Raw genomic sequence first — 13,529 nt, 5'->3', positions numbered from 1 at the left:
TGTCTTTAGAAGGGGAAAAAGCAATTAACTAGAAAGAAGAGTAGTTCATGAGAGTCAGGAGTCCCTAAACCCATTTCTGTTGCACTCTAATCATTCAAGATCATGCTGTAAAAATAAGTAGCAAAACACAATTTTTAACACAATTTCCACTGTTTTTTATGAAAATAATGAAAATAAAATCTACTAGGCTTAAAATTTCTCTATTTTGCATCCTGAGAACTCCCAAAGACCCCTCTGGAAAGGTGCTGAAAATTTTGGTCCCTAAGTTGCTCACCCCTTGATCCTTAGAATATATAAGAAAAGATCTATTGTATCACCTCTAGGTACAAGAAAAGACTATGCTTTCTGTATGTCTAAACAGCAGCTTGTATCAGAGTTCGATCCTTTTATTTATCTTGCCTTGAATATGTGTATTCTGAACAGTAATGTTTTGTATTGAGGCAGCAAATAAATATGGGTGATGGAATACCTGGGTACATTGTATCCTTGAAAAATTTGTTGCAGACAATTCAGTGTTTGAAAAAAATCTCTGTCTATAAACATATTAAAGATAACAAGATTGGGAAAACATCATTCTTGGATTTTTTTTCCCCTAGTAGAGATTTGAAGACTAAAAGGGCAAGAATTCTGATTTTCTTCTTCTTTTTTCCTAAAATTTTCAAGCACAACCCTCCAATTTTTAATATTTTAGTTCTCTGTCCCTTCATGTTGCTAGTCACGTTCAACTGTTTGGTAGGTAAGTCATGTTAAAAAGATACTAAGATTCAGTCAGCATTTAAATACCTGCTAAGAGTTTGTTGTTACTGAAGCAACACTACTTGGTAATTTTTGCTAAATTACATTAGTTCTGAACAGCTTCATGTCTCAAATGGTTATTTATATTTGGGAAGGACATAGGTCCTTCACAGCCAAAATCTGTAAAAATATATAATCAACTATTGTTTTTGGAAGAAGAGAAAACTTAACTAACCTTTCAGGAGTGGAATCTGTTGCCTTAGTCAAATTAATGTCAACAGGCTGTTCTGAGTAAAGGAAAAAAACAGTCTCAAGTAACCTGTGAGTCATGAGTTTGGAGCTTATATTTAAGGTAAAGCAAACTATGAAAAATGTAAAACAGATTGTAAATCAGTGTGCAAATGCATAAATTTGCTGTGGTGATTTAACATGCAGAGAAGTGATATTATTAAAATAGATTTTTTTCCCCCTGTGGTGTTGGCTTTATTAGAAGCTTGGGGAAATAAAAAGAAGCAAGGTCAATTTTTGTTTAATGGCCTGGAATATTGTTGTGAGTAATTGGTTTTTAGTCTGTTGTATAAATCTAGCCATTGTAACTTACTGAACTAACTCTGGGTTAGAATAATCTGTAAACCTAGCCAATAAAATTATGGTTAATCTATCTATACAGATGCTGTATCTGAATCTACCACGAGATAGAGACCAGCAGGAACTTTTTCTCAGTCTACAATCCAGAAGATAGGAAAGTGGTTTTTAGTTATAGTTTGCTTAGTATAAAGAAGTAGGCTTCCACAATAGCCATGCAGCCCTTGAAATGAACATGGCTGCTTTAATGAGTTGCAACAGTATTGAGTTGTAACGGTATAGTTTACCATTCCATATATTCTGAAGCACATCTTTCAAATCACACCCCAAACATTGCACAGCCCTCAAAGCAGTATTTAAAGTAGATTCATATGTCATGATTTGGAATGTTGAAGGTTCACATGATACAACTATTAAATTAAAACTGATGGCTCCACCACCATAATTTTAATTTAAAAAGGAATGTTTTAGTGAGTGAAACAAGAAATTAATCTTTGAAATGAGCTCTTTTGTTACCTGTATTTATTTCTCCACATAATCACCACCATTCGCTACAAACTTTTGCCAATGATGGACAGGCTTCTTAAAGTTTTCATGAAAGAACTTCATACTTTATCTCTTCAGACAGTTCTTGACAGTCCTTTCCAACTCTTCATTTGAGTCAGAGATGCCCACAAAGGTGTTCCTTCAATTTGGGAAAAAGGTGGAAGTCTCATGGCACCAAGTCTGGACTGTATGGCAGATGGGGTAAGATGGTGAGATCCAAATTCACAATCGCATCTTTGGTGGCTCATGAGGTGTGTAACAGTCTCATGTTACAGCAAAAATTCATTCTTGTGCTTCTGAACTCTGCTTAACGGTTGTTTCAAAGTGACAGAGATGGAAAGAACTGTCAGGTTTGGATGTTACAGGAAGCTATTGTTAATTGTGGCTATATCACTTCTTCCTAGTCTGAAAAGAGAAGCAGTGATCTTAAGGTGGTCATCAGTTCCATATCTGAACCATATTTGGATGTTGGCATTGCAAAAACACATCTTCATCTGTCCTGAATGGTATGCACTTATTTACTTGGTATCTATTAAATATCATGTAAATAATGTGCTATCAAAAACAATTTATTTTTTATTTTCTATCCCGCCTTTATTATTTTTATAAATAACTCAAGGCGGTGAACATACCTAATACTCCTTCCTCCTCCTATTTTCCCCACAACAGCAACCCTGTGAGGTGAGTTGGGCTGAGACACAGTGACTGGCCCAAGGTCACCCAGCCGGCTTTCATGCCTCAGGCGGGACTAGAACTCTCAGTCTCCTGGTTTCTAGCCCGTTGCCTTAACCACTAGCATTTTAAAATAATGATTTATTTATTTTTATTTGTTATTCAAATTTTGTTACTGCCCATCTCCCCCAAAAGAGGGACTCTTTTTGTCAAATAGTATTTGATAAAATACTATTATTAGTATTACATTAATAATGTTTTTCTATACTACAAATACATTTTAGGATCTGTTAAGTTCCAGTTTTATTATATGTGCTAATAAATCCTATGACAGCATAGGATTTATTAAGTGTGATTATGTAAGTTTGATTATGTATTAAAATCTAGCATATATTTTAATTTTTAAATTGTAATGTTACTGTTCTGAGATGTTAAACTGTATAACCATTGTATTTTATATTTATTTTATGTATTATTTTTATACCTATATATTGCTAGAAGCAGTTTTACCCTTATTTAATCTGCACTTGTCAGCTACAAAAGACACTTTGGGTAAGCTTTCTGATTGTGTTACCTCAGAAAAAAAAATGCTTCATGAGTTCTGTACACAATATGATGGCAATGTAGAAACCTACCCAGAGTTTTATGTAGAGTAGTTAAAAGAGCACTGGAGTTGAAGGTGATTGGTTAGAGAAATAGCTTCAACGTATTAAACTCTTGTTAGGTAGAAGATGAGTTAAAATATGAGTAAATAATTTAAGCACATTAATGGTCATAGCAATAGCAAGATGATAACTGCTCAGAGCTGTGTGCTGCATGGGCTATTCTGTATCCACTAAACTAGTATTCTCATTTCAGCCATGGTGGTGAAAGCTTAAGTGATATTAACATAAATTTCAGCATTTGCATATGAAGTGGTTGTGCCATTCTCTCTTTTGTCTATAATAGTAACATTTCTTGAGGAAGACCTCATGCTTTGTGGTTGAATATGTTTACTATATTGTTGTGGGGGCATTTTTCCTTGTATTAAAAATAGATATTCCCTATTCACAATTTTAATTTAGGTTTGATTCAAGCCAATGTAGGGGTACTGATTAAAGAAGCAACTCAGATATAATTAACTGATCCTTCCTTCCTTCCAATTTTGACAGGGCTTGAAGCCTTAAGTTCATATCAAAGCTCATTCCATTTGAGACAGAGCAACTTTGGCAACTAGCATTGGATCTATTAGTATTCATGAGATTAGCAGATAGGCCATATGGTTTACTGAGCTTGCCGATCGGAAGGTCAGCGTTCGAATCCGCGTGACGCGGTGAGCTCCTGTTGCTAGTCCCAGCTCCTGCCAACCTAGCAGTTCGAAAGCATGCAAATGTGAGTAGATTATTAGGTACCGCTTCGGCGGGCAGGTAACGGCGTTCCGTGTAGTCATGCCGGCCACATGACCACGGAACTGTCTACAGACAAACGCCAGCTCTTCGGCTTTGAAACGGAGATGAGCACCGCCCCCTAGAGTCGGACACGACTGGACTTAATGTCAAGGGAAACCTTTACCTTTACCTAGCATTCCTACAAATCTCTTTTTTTCCTTTAGCAAAATTTATTTTCTTAAAGTTTCATATCTTTCATATGTGGCATTTTTGTAATAGGTCTACAAAGATAACTTGCTTTCTTAGAATTTGAAAAGTCACTGCTGAGATCTGATTTAGGAAATCAGATTGAAAGGAGAAGGTGGGATAGTTAGTCTATCCACCATAGTGAATTGTCTCCCTTATTGATAAAGGACCTGTGTTTTTTAAAAATCCTTTAATCTGCTTCCTTGTTAACAGAGCAATTCTTTGTTTATCAGTTCAAAAGTATATCCACTCAATTAACAATATAAAACCAAAGAGAATGAGGTATCAATCAGGTTTCCAAATTCCTTCATATTTTTTAAATAGGCAGTGATTTCATCCTTCTTCCAGCATTGTGCCTATGTTTTCAGAATAAAATTTGATAATATAAATCTGGAAATAATAATGATGATCATTTATTAAACTTGTATGCTGCGTGACTCCCAGTGATTCTGGGCAGCTCACAACAATCAAAAAAGTGCAATAAAATCAATAAAAGAAAGAAAATGATGGCAAGTACAATAGACCAGATGGAATGAAGGAAGAGGTCTCAGTCTCCCTTGCCAAAGGCCTGGTGAAGAATGGTGAGGGTCTTCACCAGGTCTTCACTGCTCTTCTGAACAACATCAGAATGGGGGCCATCTGGATCTTGTGGGAGAGACCTTATTCCAGAGAGCAGACACTGCAACAGAGAAGGTGGACTTCTGGGGTCCCAAAATATAACATTGTTTTATGGAAGGAACTCAGAGCATGCCAACTCTGCAAAATCAAAGTGGTTGGGCAGATACTACAAGAGATAGGTGGTCTCTCAAGTAACCAGGCCTGTGCCATCTAGGGCTTTATAGATAACAACTAGCACTTTGAATTGCATCTAGAAGCAAACTGGCTAGTTTTTAAAGAAAATCCAAAGCTGTTTGGAACAAGAATTTTACTGCAAAAAAAATCACTTCATTGCCGTTCTTTTGTCTGGATAGTAGTTATTTAGAAGGTATAATCTTGTTCCACCCTTTTTCCAGAAGTTCAAAGCTGCATACCTAAGGTATCCAGGAATCTTCATATCCATGTGTTGTTGATCTGTTTAATTTTTGCAGTGAAATAGCATCTTAGCCTCATTTGTCTTCATTCTTCCCTTTCTCTGAATCCTTTAAAAGCCTATCCTCTGAAAAGATGCTCTGGGCAGGAGTGTACATTATGGAAATGTAAACCTTTCTCCCTCCCAACATGCTTTATAGCAGTAGAACAAGTGTGTAACTACCATCAAGCACTGAAGTGGCTTAGTATCTCTGTTTAGCACACAAGCTCTGCTATGTACTTAAGAGTCAGAAATAATCCTCCTTCCAGTTTACTGTCCTGAAATATAAACTTTAATCTTTGAAAATCAGTTTACTGCAAGAAAAGCTTGCAGGAACATGCAGTTCATATAATATGCTATTTACCTACTATTGTATAGTTTATACGCATTGGTACAGAACTAGAAAGACAGAGAGAAGTATAAAGGAGATGTTGGGTTGAAAGTCCTGTTTGGATTGTGTTAGGAACAAATAGATACTCCTTTGTACTGCTGTCTTTCTAGTTATAAAAATAAACTCAGGAGCCATTTTTACTTTCTTGAGAAATTGGGGTTAAGGTAACTATAATGTTCTTAACATGATGAATATCCTTTAAATTCTTCTGTGTATTCTCATATGAAACTAGTGGAAAAAGAACTTTGAAGTCCAAAAGCATTTCTCCTAATTTAGGGAGCCAATTCAAGAGTCTGATTTGGATGAATGCCATCTTTACAGAATCATGAGTTGGGAGGAACCATAAACTTTATCTAGTCTAATTTTGTGCTGATACAGCTACACAGTTTAATTACTGATTAATTTCCATTATTGAGTTACTCTGGAGAAATAAAGATTCTTTTGTATACATTAGTCACAATGAAAGTTATTGTCAAACACTTAAATCTTATCCACATTTGTGACATCAATTTATACGTCCGCTATTACAGTTGTGACAGTTGTTTCAGAGTAGTTAATGGTAGATAGTTGCTATTATCACTGTGCCATAACTTTGAAAGTTATTTTTATTCAGATAGGTAGCTGAGTAGTAAACATTCAAAATTATCTGTTTTGATATATTTTATATCTTCTGTAAAAGCAGAGAATATTTGTCCATTACTAATGTATAAACAGTGTAAAATACGTAGCAGCTTCTGTATTTAATGTACAAAATGGCTTGGTTTTTTGTTTAACTATTTTTAGAGACTTACAAATAAATATATGGGAGAGGGAAAGCAACAGATTATCTTAATATTTTCTCTTTCTTTCAGGTATGGCCTCACAAGTCTTGGTTTATCCACCATATATTTATCAAACTCAGCCAAGTGCCTTTTCTAATGTGAAGAAACTGAAAGTGGAGCCAAGTAGTTGTGTGTATCATGAAAGAGCCTACCCACAGCTCTATGTGAATAGTAACAATTTTGGAATCACTCAGCCTCCCAGTAGGGTTGGTGCTTTCTTGCAGGCTACAAATATATTTGACAGACCTCAAAGAGAGACTTTTTTGTTGCAGACCAGCGCTGTTGGATTAAAAAATACTGCAGGTGCTACAAAAATCTTAGCAGTGCAGGCACAGCAACCTCAAGTGGAAGCACCTTGGCCTGGGACACAAGAAAGTGAGTTGAACGTCTTGGACCGTCCCCAGCAATGTGGATTGAAGCGTAAGAGTGAAGAGTTAGAAAATCAGAGTGGCGCAATGCAGATTGTTGATGAACTGCCTATGTTGCCTGCTATGTTGCAAACAAACTTGGGAAACCCAGTGACAGTTGTGACAACTACTGCAGCTTCAAAACCAAATGGTACCGGTGGTGATGGAGATTATCAGTTAGTGCATCATGAGGTATTATGTTCTGCGAAAAATACTTACGAGGTTCTTGATTTCCTTGGGCGAGGGACTTTTGGCCAAGTAGTAAAGTGCTGGAAAAGAGGGACAAATGAAATAGTGGCAATCAAAATCCTGAAGAACCATCCATCTTATGCACGCCAAGGACAAATAGAAGTGAGCATATTAGCAAGGTTAAGTACAGAGAATGCTGATGAATTTAATTTTGTGAAAGCTTATGAGTGCTTTCAACATCATAACCATACTTGCTTAGTTTTTGAGATGTTGGAACAGAATTTGTATGACTTTCTGAAACAAAACAAATTTAGCCCTCTTCAGCTAAAGGTAATTCGGCCTATTCTGCAACAGGTGGCCACTGCACTGAAAAAACTAAAAAGTCTTGGTTTAATACATGCTGACCTCAAACCAGAAAACATTATGTTGGTGGATCCAGCACGGCAGCCTTACCGAGTTAAGGTAATTGACTTTGGATCTGCTAGTCATGTATCAAAGACTGTCTGTTCAACGTACTTGCAATCTCGCTATTACAGGTATGTACCTTCTAGCTTATAATTGAAAGTTTTGAGTTTTCTGCAGTGACTTATTTAACTAAATTAGTTTATTTTCCAGGGCCCTAAATGGGTATGGTTTGGTAGGAATACTTCTTTAAATAGCTTCCTGCAGTATTTGACTGGTTAAGTAGAACCATATGGTTTTGTTATGCATACAAATCCTGAGAAGCACATAATCAGATTAATTATTAGATGCTATATTTGATAATTAAAGAACTATTAGCTTACTTTCTGGATATGTTCTTTCACTTCCAGTGCTGAAAGTATCTGCAAAACTGGGATATCTGCAAAACTGAAGATGCTTTATATTTTTTCACTGTCAGCTCCAGACAGCTTAGATAGTAGAGATGGCAGATCATGAAGTGATAGTTGGCAGCTAGGCTTGATGAGTCTGCTTATGCACTATTTAAAATCTTAATATTACATCAAAATGAATAACATGAATACTGTGAAAAAGGCTATCTACAAGTGGAAAGAATTAAGTCTATCTTCTGAGATTATCTGACTGGGGAAAAGAAGCACACTCAGGACTGATCAACACATTGTTTGCAGATGTCAAAATGGTTTCTAATTTGTCCTGAGTTTTTGAGGAAGCTTTGAATATAGCCAGCAAGTATATGAAGACCATCCTGGGAACAGCTGTCTTGTCGTCTTCTTGGATAAATCAGCCTAATTTTGTTGGCCTGTATTTCACATTGTTAATTGAGCTAATGGGTGGGTATTCTGTGACTTCTTACCTCCTTTTTACATAACATCAAAGTTCCTTTGACTAAAAATCAATCGCATGGTTTTCTACCATTTCCAATCAGGAAACAAAAGAAAACTGTAGTGTAAGCTTTTACAAAGGAGGTCCAACCTTGTTCTCCAACCATAATGCCCATGACATGGTCCTGCTCAGTTTGCTTCATCATTCCCCTCTTACATCCCTCATCACTCCAAGACAAAAACTGTGTGCCCCGTAATTATCTATTCCTTCTGGGCTAAAGGAATCTTAATATGAAAAGCAGAAATTATAACTCTTTTCATTCCCTTACCCATCCTCTGTTATGACACATTAATCAATGGGATTTAGTAGGAAAGTAGTGACACCATCTGTGAATAGTACCAGGTCATAGAGAAGTGTAGTTGGGCAGAAATTGAAGATCAGGAATGGGACAAGCAGGAGAGAAAGTCTGATACAAATATAGATCCAGCACTGCTCTATTCGGAAGTTGAAGGTTTTTCTGACTATGAATGCAAGATCTTCTCTCAGCTCTTAATGGTTGGGAAGGCTGTCCAGTGATCCAGATTCCAAAGAGAAAAGGTAATTAAGAGTGTGTGTGGATGTGTACATTAAACCTGTTGACAATGCCTTCAAAAAATCTCATTTAAGAAGGTGCCAACAAGTGTGTAAGTGTACCAATGCATGCTCTGAATTACTTTGTCCCCTTTGGAATCTGGATCACTATACAGTTAATGGTTAACTGGACAGAGAGTTTACTATGAGCAAGGGCTTGTTTTTGAGTAGACCTGTTACTGCTGTGAGCTTCCTTTCACAGACAAGCATCCTGATTTCTTGGCCTTCTGGCTATGGACTGTCTTGGGAGAGTGGGGAAAAATCATTGCCTCTGGGTCAGAGTTAGCTATTAGGATTCATGCATTGTAGAGGACAGTCCTGATGGACCCTTCTCCATAAGTCTCATAAGTTATCAAGGCTCTGCTTCATTCTCTAAGGGAATTCTGAGGGATGGGCACAGAATGGACTCTTAAATGTGATTTTTTTAAAAAGCTTTACAATAGTTTCTGATTGGATAGAGAAAATAATGTAATAAGAAAAATACAGGTAGTCCTCATTTAGCAACCATTCAGAGTTATGACAGTGATGAAAAAGTAACTTTATGGCCAATCCTCGCATTTACGACCTTCACAGGTCTATAAAGCAAAAGCTGAAGTAAGATCATAAGCACAGTTGTGGTTTCACTTAGCGACCTCTTCGCTTAATGACCAAGTTGCCCACTCCAATTTTAGTTGCTAAACAAGGACTACCTGATAGTTCCCTTTTTTAAACAGATTAGCTATTTCACATTAGCAGTTATCTATGGATATTCAGTGAAATCTCTATTAGTGGACTAACTGTATTGTATTGGAGCCAGTTTGGTCTAGTGGTTAAGGTGCTGGGCTAGAAACCAGGAGTCTGTGAGTTCTAGTCCTGCCTTAGGCATGAAAGCCAGCTGGGTGACCTTGGGCCAGTCACTGTGTCTCAGCCCAACTCACCTCACAGGGTTGCTGTTGTGGGGAAAATAGGAGGAGGAAGGAGTATTAGGTATGTTCGCTGCCTTGAGTTATTTATAAAAATAATAAAGGCAGGATAGAAAATAAATAAAACAAAAATAAAACAAAAAATAATTGTGGGGAATGGATGTCTTTTACTGAGGAAAGTCTGTTGAATCACAGTAGCAAAGGGCATTGAAGAAATTTCATTTGTATCAATTTATATCATTTCTATGATTATATTAGGCAAATGACAAATTGATATAAATGATGTAAATCACAGTGGGGAAGAAAACTACAAAGCCAGTCAATTTTCTATCACTAGAAGTTTATCTCTTGATCAGGGGTTCTGGGAATTTTTTATTATTATTAAGAGATAACATAGACCAGGGGTTCCTAAACTTTTTGCCATCACACCTCCCTTTAATGTAATCTTACTGTATATTCCTCCCCTAACAATCCAAACATCAAAATGAACACAATTAAAACAATACAATGAAACTTTGGGAAAGGTGGATTTCTTGTAACAATGTAACTAAAAGGTTCTTCATATCTCCCCTGGACTCTGTCTGCATCTCCTGAAGGATGGTATACCTCACAGTTTGGGAAACCCTGCCATAGACTGAAAAAGTTTGAAAATCCCTAATTTATGACAAAATATTTAACTGGAATGTTATTTTTTTTAATATTAAATAGAAAAACAGCAAGAAACCTCTACTATAACGTGTGTTACGTTTGTGTATGTATTTTTTCCTGTATGCACGACCATGGATTCTCTTTCAGGTAGTAGTGATTTTTTTAATTTTATTTTTTGATTGTAATGTTGTAAATCATGATACATTATATTATTTCAATGCAGATTTCAACGTAATTTTTATATAATATGATTAAAATTATTAGGATTCTATTTAAACATCTTAAAGTATCAAAAATAAAAAGAAAACTAAGAATTCTATCAGTATTGATTTGCCATTTAAGATGTCAGTGTTACAAGCATACAATTAATTTTTCATCTAAAGTTGAATATACAATAAAGAAAGAACCATTGCAATTCACATCAAACTATTAGTTATATGATAACAGTTTCAGTCTTGAACTAATTACTTAATACTAAGTTTAAGATGTAGTTATGAGAGTCAGGAATACTTGTGCTTTAAATTAACCACCTGTAGTAGTTATTAACATGATAGAACTAGATTTTTAAACTATATGGCCCTTCTTTGGCGGTGGGTTTAATTACTGTTTTGTGGGATCAAACCATACAAACGTGGAGTAGAAGTAGTAAATGAAAACATATATACTGTTGTAACTGTAACTGGAAGTAAACCGCTTCTATTTGTACTATATGAAGAATTAATGGTGGGGAGGGGAGTTTAAAATGGAGGAAGTTCATGAACTTGGATATCTGCTGAGTACTAAACAGGAAATATTTTAGGTATCTCTTCTGAGTCTTGTTGTCAGAGAACAACTTCCAGAAGCTGATCCAAGCTACAGAAATTATTTAAAATTCCTACATATGTTTCTTTTTAAAGAAATGAGCAGCAACAATGGGGCTAGAATTAGGATTTTCCATACCAAGATTAGATGAAAAATGATATTATAAAGGTTGATTAGTTGTTTTATTAACTAGAATGGCATTTCTTTGTAGTAAAAGGTATAATTTTAAAATAAACCAGAGATAAATGTTTGCCCTTTGAATTGTTGTGTCAGTTTGGAGAAACTTGTTTAAATAGATTGATTTGAGAACGTTTCATGATCAGTCCCACAAATAAAGTAAAATCAGATGTTGTGGGCATTTGTTTAGACTTAATAACAAAATATAGATGTGAAAGACTATATACAGTACTATGAATGAAAAGTTATCTTTATTTTTTTTTTCATCTTTCCACGTATTGCTATGATTTAGTTAACTTCCATAAACGAACATTTTCCATAACTTTTGATTTAGTTGCTCAGGTATTATTCTGAAATAATTTATTTGGGCTTTGGAAATAAAAACACCAAGTGCAGTCATTGATGAAAAAAGCAGGGCATGAGAACAGGACCAAGATTCCTCTGTAAACAGCTTGAGCTGGAATGTGGCCTCAGATGTTATTCTATCACTTTGAACCGTGCATCACTGAAATGTTGTGGAGGATAGCTTAAAATAGGCAGGGGGTGGTAACCAGAAACTGTTGACTACTATAGATGGTGAGGCTACTTCACTGCTGCATTGAAATAAGCCAGAAGTACATGCAGCTAAGTGCGTTCATTTTGCTCAAGGTCAGCCTGCTCAGAGTCAGCTGTTACGTTTGTAAGAGTAGTTACTGTCAAGAAAGAGGCCGCAGCTATTACATGAGTAAACGCAGCTTGTTAAGATAGGCTGTCTTTAGCTGAAAAGCCTTATCATACAAGAAGTTGGAGGAGGAGGAGGGAGGACCATGGGTGGGGGAGGTGATCTGGGCTCTACTTTTTTTTTCTTTTTTTATTCAAGGCTGAAAACATGATCTGGTTCAGCTGGCTGGTATAAATGTAAACAAACTGAAGATGGTAATGACTAAACATGATGCTGCTTGACAGAGATTTTATTGTTTTGGCACTTGCGTTTTCTCAAGCAGCCTACCTGAACTGATACCTTTTTACTTTTCTTTTGAATAATAGAATGGTGGCATAATGGTTGAAGTGTTGGACCCAAGAAACCTAGATTCAAGTCGACACTTGGGCATGGAAGCTCATTGGGTAACTTTGGGTCAGTCACACTCTCAGTCAAATCTTCCTCACCTGTTATTGCTCGGGGGGAAAAATTGAGGGAGCATTATATGCCACCATAGGCGTATGGAGGAAGGGTGAGATAAAAATCTAATAAATATAATTTAGAGCATTCTCATAATTTTCTCTTGTGCATCACTTGCTTTTGCTGCTTGCTGTACAATATCATTTAATATTTTTCTCTTAAATACATATTTTTGGCTCATTTGCATAAATGTCTCCTTTTTTTCTTTTTTTGCTTTAAGTCAGTCTCCTACCAGACGATACTAAGGCCTGTCTGCTATAGTCTTCTGCTGATCTAAGGAATTTTCCAAATGGAATTTAGATAAGATTACTTTAAGTAGCATTCACATCTGGTATTTTTCCCATCTTCCTGTTACTGTAGTTTTCCTGAGGAACTCAGCTGTTCTGTGGATAGTAGGTTTTATAGTGAAAAACTATTGGCTAGTTAAGGTTGCTGTACCTCAAAAGAGGAAAACAAAATTTGCTTATAGTATACACTTACTTTATTTGCCTGGTGGTATCCCCATTCACCAGAAATGAACAGTAAATAAAGCCTGCATTTGGTTTATTAGCACAAGAATAAATAATTCCATTTAATAACTATTATTTATTTACATTTATTTATATTTCAAATTTTTTCACCTCCCATCTTGCTCGAAGCAACTCAAATTCCATAGTATTGATACTAAATCCTTTTTCCTTTATATACTTTTCTTGGTTTCTAGTTCCTTGCTTTCATTAAAACTGTTGCTAAAATAAATTAGGTTCATGGGTAAACAATTTGTAATTTAATGGCAAAATAACAGATCACTAGAGTTGGAATTGAAAAACTTTAAAATATCTGGTTTGAGGGTTGGAGACAAGTTACCACAATGCCAGTTTTAGAAACAGGTTGATGTAGAATTTCATTACTGGAAATATAGTCCCTTCCTGGATAGCAATG

General features: G+C 35.9%; 1 protein-coding gene across 1 annotated transcript in view; it reads left to right on the top strand.

Annotated features, from left to right (window-relative positions):
* Positions 1-13,529, top strand: part of HIPK3 (homeodomain interacting protein kinase 3) — a 66,448-nt gene that overhangs the window by 14,777 nt on the left and 38,142 nt on the right. Inside the window, exon 2 of the mRNA XM_063289511.1 lies at positions 6,463-7,564. Coding sequence (XP_063145581.1) covers positions 6,465-7,564 — 1,100 coding nt within the window. The 5' untranslated portion in view covers positions 6,463-6,464. The remainder of the gene's footprint in view (positions 1-6,462; positions 7,565-13,529) is intronic.

The sequence above is a fragment of the Candoia aspera genome, chromosome 1 (genome assembly GCF_035149785.1).
Source record: "Candoia aspera isolate rCanAsp1 chromosome 1, rCanAsp1.hap2, whole genome shotgun sequence".
In the NCBI taxonomy this organism is placed as follows: Eukaryota; Metazoa; Chordata; class Lepidosauria; order Squamata; family Boidae; genus Candoia; species Candoia aspera.
The sequence above is the reverse complement of the archived record's forward strand: the minus strand, read 5'-3'. Positions and strand labels throughout refer to the sequence as shown.